The sequence below is a fragment of the Oryctolagus cuniculus genome, chromosome 9 (genome assembly GCF_964237555.1).
Source record: "Oryctolagus cuniculus chromosome 9, mOryCun1.1, whole genome shotgun sequence".
NCBI lineage: Eukaryota > Metazoa > Chordata > Mammalia > Lagomorpha > Leporidae > Oryctolagus > Oryctolagus cuniculus.
The window spans coordinates 122,264,475-122,269,965 of record NC_091440.1 but is presented as its reverse complement, the minus strand read 5'-3'; the positions used below and the strand labels follow the sequence as shown (position 1 = coordinate 122,269,965).

The 5,491-nt window shown below is 49.4% G+C and overlaps 1 protein-coding gene across 2 annotated transcripts in view; it reads left to right on the top strand.

Annotated features, from left to right (window-relative positions):
* The first annotated feature begins 1,703 nt into the window (after positions 1–1,703).
* Positions 1,704–5,491, top strand: part of BCAT1 (branched chain amino acid transaminase 1) — a 138,215-nt gene continuing 134,427 nt past the window's right edge. The window contains exons 1-2 of one of the 2 annotated variants that reach the window (XM_051850336.2): positions 1,704–1,922; positions 2,187–2,352. In XM_051850336.2, coding sequence (XP_051706296.1) covers positions 2,347–2,352 — 6 coding nt within the window. In that variant the 5' untranslated portion in view covers positions 1,704–1,922; positions 2,187–2,346. Of the gene's footprint in view, positions 1,923–2,049; positions 2,353–5,491 lie in introns of those variants that run through there. The other variant, XM_070049507.1, reaches the window with a different exon arrangement.

The following is a 5,491-nucleotide window of genomic DNA, read 5'->3' as shown; positions in this document are numbered from 1 at the left end:
ACTCTGTGCTTCTCTGCCTCTCAAAAAAATTTTTTTTTAAATAAAGAATCTTTTCATAGGAATATCATTGGATTTAGAAACCATTGCGATACTTGCTCTGGAGCTAATTCACTCAGGTTTATCACGCATCCCATTGCTTTCTATCCCCCTTATGGTGCTTCTCATAACATTTATCATATGCTACTTGGTTTTCAAAAATAGCATCTTTGTTGAGATATAATCCAGATATCATACAACTAACCTTTTAAGGAGTATAATTCAATGCTTTTAAAAAAAAAAAAAAAGATTGATCGGTTTATTTGAAAGGCAGTTACACAGAGAGAGGGAGATACAAAAAGAGAGATCTTCTATTCAATGGTTCACTCCTCAAATGGCCACAATAGCCAGGGCTGGTCCAGTCTGAAACCAGAAACCTGGAAATCCATCTGGGTCTCCCTCGTGGGTTGCAGAGGCCACCCTCCACTGCTTTCCCTGACATACCAGTAGAGAGCTGGAATGGAAATGGAGCAAGTGGGACTCGAACCACTGCACCTGATAGGAGACACCAGTGTAGCAGGCCATGGCTTAACCTGCTGTGTGACAACAGAGCCCCCTAATTCAATGATTTTTAGTGGTTTGCAGAGTTGTGTAACCACCACCACTACCTAATTTTAGAACTTTTTAATTGCCTCCAAAAGGAATCCTGTACCTGCTAGTGGTCACTTCCTACTTCCTACTTTCCCCAGATTGGCAACCATCATGTATTTTCTGTCTCAGTGGCTCTTCTTGTACTAGACAGAGAGATCTCCTACTCACTGATTCACTCCCCAAATGCTCACAACTGGGGCTGCCAGGCTGAAGGCAGGAGCCAGGAACTATGTCCAGGTCTCCCATATAGGTGACAGAGATCCAACAACTTGAGCCATCACTGCTGCCTGCCAGGGTCTGCATTAGCAGGAAACTGGAACAGGAGTGGAACCAGAACTGGAATCGAGGCTCTCTGATGTAGGGTGCAAGGGTCCCAAGTGGCAGGGTAACTGCTAGGCCAAACACCCAGCACTGTGTCATGTTTTCAAGGCTCATCCAGGATCCATGTGGTACCCTATGTACGTCATTCATTTCTTTTCATTACTCAGTAATATTCCAGCGTATAAAGAATATCACGTTTTATTAATCTATTCATCAATTGATGGACATCTTGATTTATGATTTAAGGTTATTTTGTCCCACTGGAATAGAAACACCTTGAGGATAATAAGTTTCCTGTTGGTATTTGCTACCCTCTTCCCTAGCTTCTTGCACGGTGCCTGTCACACAGAAATAACTCATTTGTCAGAGGAACAATCCGATCCCTCACTCACTGAGCCCACAGTTAAAGCTCTGACACCCTTGCAAAGCACCTACACTTGTGCAGGCAACACTTCCTCTCTTCCCAAGAGGCCACTGGGTTTCGGAGAGGAACACGGCCTGAAATCTGCCCTCAAAAATCTCATCGTCCAGGGTAGCAGCATCTGTGCCCATAAGTAATGAAGACAGAGCTGAGAAAACCGATCGTAACGGAGGACGTGGAGAAATCGCTGTGCACAGACGAGGGGCCCTCTGTTGGGGCGAGTCAGCAAGGCTGCCATTAAGACAGAGAAATAAAAGGCGGCCAGACTGAAAGGGAGGGAGCTGGGGTGCACCTGGAGGGCCCCTGCTGCGAGGTCCCGATGCGGGCCAAAGGCGAGGCGCCCTGTAGGGAGGCGCTGGCCCGGAGCAGGAAGAACTGTGCGTGCGCAAATCCAGGGCTTACTACTGCTTCCACGTGCTAAGGACGTGGGCAACGAGGGTCGAATTGGAGCCTGGGGGACTAGAGGAGGGGCCTGGAGCAGCAGAGATGCGCTAACCTGAGAGCCAGGCTCAGGCCTGCCAGGCGGCGCCAGGGTCATCTCTCTCAGCAGTCGGTAAGCCCTGGGGATGATGGGCGCGCGTGAGGCAGACAGCGAGGGATGCAGGGGACGCCGACCCATCCGGCCTATGGTGTTGGCTTTCCTGCTTCTGAACGGGGGATGCACACACACGCAGGAGCGCTCGCTCCCGCCACCGCCCCCACCTTTGAGGGCAGCGCCGGGAGAGGCCGGGCGGTCTGTCTGGGGGCGGTCTGGGGGCGCGCAGCCTCGGGCCGCGTGCTGACGCAATCTGCAGCCTGTCGACCTCTGCCGCGCTAGGGCCACTCTGCGGTCCCGCCCGCCACGTGTGGCCGCCGCCAGCCCCGCCGCCGCCGACCGCGCTCCGCAGCCTCGCTCCGATCCACACCGCCGGGGACCGCGACACTCCGGGTCCGGCTCTCGGCTCAGTTCCAGCTACACCCTCACGGCCAAGGCAATCATGAAGGTAACTGGATTTTGTCTGCAATTTACCGAAAGGGGGAAAAAAAATGTTTGAACCAGAGATTTCTCAGAAAAGGCCACGACTGGCAGACGGGGGGACAAAGGGAGGCCCATGCCTTGCTTCGCCGCGAGCATTTGCAACATCTTTGCCCACCGTGCTTTGTCCGGACTCTCGGTGCAGTGCAGATTCCCATGCATACGCCCCCGGTTCAGGCTGAGCCTACCCGCGCCTTTCCCTCGCTGCCTTGGCGAACAGAGAGCCAGGGCTGCCGACGCAGCTGGGGACGGAAAAGGAAGCTTTTCTGGATTCTAAGATGCGCAGGAGGTGGAGGGGAGGGGGGCTTTGAGGAGGCGGCCTGGGGCGCGGGTCCCCGAGCTTGCAAACGAGGCTTCCTGCGGGGTGTGTGTGTGCAGGAAGGAGACGCCTGGCCGCGGTGCGAGAAACGAGAACAGGGGAAAATGCCCTCCTTAGTCATTCATAGCCGAATGTTCATCTTATTCTGTGTCCTGTGCAGATTAGAGCTTCCAGGAGATACTGAGGCTGGGGACTTTCGTGTATTAAACCCGCCTTGTATTCTGATGCTCATCTAGGATAATTAGCCTAGCTGTCAATTACTCAGGAGATCTGAGGTGTGGCGGCGTCCCGTGTTGTTAAGCGTTTCGCTTTCCCTGGTTTCACACTCTAGAAAGCTGCATCTTAGACCGTAAGGGCTTCCGGAATGCAGTTTGCGCTTTTAGGAGAAATGAAAGCACATTTCAGAGTCTTCAAGGAGGGGGCTGAAGTGCGGTCCTCAGCTGTTCTTAACCATGACAGCCCTGTCCACAATTTCGTTTAGAATAAATCATCTGAAACTGACACCTTACCCAGCAAATTTCCAGAACACTTAAGCACTGGTGGAAACTCTGTTTTGGGTTAAAAAGAGATTATACAAATGCATAGTGCACAGTAGAAAAAAATCAGCAACCTTGCTTCTATATTTAGGTGTCCTGTTTCTGGCTTTCTCCTGTCTGCTTAATTTTAGCAGAAAAAATACACCTTCCTGAGTGAAAGGGAAATTATGAGAATAAATGGACTTGCTTTTCTCCTATTTTCCCCTGTTATGTGGAACTGTAGATCATTCTGTCTTTGTAGGTCCATGGGTATTTTACCATTGAGTCCAAAAACCCTTGCTCTTTTTACAAGAGCATTGTTATAACATGCAACACTAAAATATATCTCATTTCCGTTTTCTGATATTTTGCAAGACTGGGAAAGAAATGATTGTGTTCTACAAACAATGTAAGGAATGCAAGAGTAATTTTAAAGAGTTTGTGGGAAATGGAATGAAAACTTTATTTTGCTCACCAAGAATTTTGAAGCCCACGTGTATGAGGCATCTTCAAAAACTACATGCAAAGGCATTCTACGAAAACACGCTGCACGGATCTCAAAAATTTTGGCACCAGAATAAACTTTCAATTCAGTTTTGCCACAAACTTTTGGAGGCACCCTCAATTTTTTAACATAGACGCGGACAGAAGGGCAACTGAATGGGAAACGACGTATGCGTTGAGTTGCGAGTGTATGAAATACGATAAATGCATCTTGTGATTTGATGAATTAAGGGAGGGATTTAAAATTATTCTGAAAGGTACAGATGCAAGGGTTGTCATTGCCAGTGATAGATGGTTGAGTGGAGGAAGGGAGGGAAGGGTTTGAGGACCATGAGTCATGATAGGGGGAGGGGTGGTTTACCTTCCAGAGCCCAGCTGTGGCGCCTCGGGGCCAGACTCAGAGATGCAAAGTGAGTTAAGCCATTAGTCCTAAATGGAAGGCAGAAAGTGTGGTGGCGAGAAAAAGAAGGGCGGGCAGGGAATGTGATTTTGGCGAATATTTTATCTGGTGAGTTTCAACAATGAGTACCTTCTTTTCATTTTTCAAAATCTGGAGAAAGAAGGGGACTTTCTGGAACTTTCCATTTGTATGCAAGAATTTCTCTTTCTTGAAGCTCATCTCAAACCGAGATTGTTAGGAAAAGAGTTGCAGGTTGGTGCCTCTTCACATGGGGCACCAAAATGTTGGGAAAAGAGGCGCAGAATAGAGAGGAGGCAGTGCAGGAATTTACAGCCAGACCGAATTTATCCAGCGAGAGTAAATCTGTAGAGGTGGGTGACCAGCTGCCCACGGGCACACTGATGGAACACGTGGCAGAAGGCCCTGACCCCAAGGGCTGGGGCTGGGGGCTGGGGGTGGGGTAGGGGACAGCAGGCAGAGAGGAATTCCTGGAACTGGTCTTTCAGGTGGCTTTGTGGGGTGGGGTATAAAGGCAACAGGGTGTGAGACCCAGTTGACATTCAAGGGCAAAGAGAGAATGGCTGAGGCTTATGTCATTGTTCCATCTGAAATGATCTTAATTATTGGAAATGGGCTGAAAATCTTATGGAAGGAGGTTGAAAAAAGTCAAGTGTGTGCCAAGAATTAAAATCAAATCATGGTTTTTTTAGTGCTGGGCTTTCCCAAGTAGAGTTTGTTCTTTTTTTCCCTCGTATCCAGACGTTTTAAAACGAAGTGAAGGGTAGGAAAGCTGGTGTAAAACGCTACCACCCCCTCCTCAATCCCAGTTAAAAATGAACCAGGTGCCCTTGGAAGTGGCTGGGAGTCCCAGGTGATTGGATAAAGACACATTCCCTGGGCGAACTCTTGGCAAGAAACCCTAGGCTCCGATCTGGCCAAAGGTGGGTGAGGAGTCTGCCCCTACACAGCAGTCTCATCCTCGACTTCACTTTTCTGATGGAAAAAGGCCCAAACTCCCTGGTGAAGTCCCCACCCTCAACTGAACATGGACTCCACATCCATGACTTACTGAACACGCATGCCTGCCCCTTGTGAATACACAGAGCCCCTCCTGGAAAATCCCCACCGCTTAACGAATAGGAGTAGCTTCCCTGGAAGCAAGCCCTATAACATTTGTTCCTCCTGGCTGTTGAAGGAGCCTGGTTTGGGGTCAGGAGAGCACCCTGGCACCTTGACTTGGCCTACTCAATGTAGTCCTTTCTGCCTACAGCACAAGGGCCATCTGTCTCTTTCCACTGGCACACAAGAACTTGGGTCATATTAACCTGAGAGAGCTGGCCTTCTGAATAAATTATTTCTGTGCATGAAT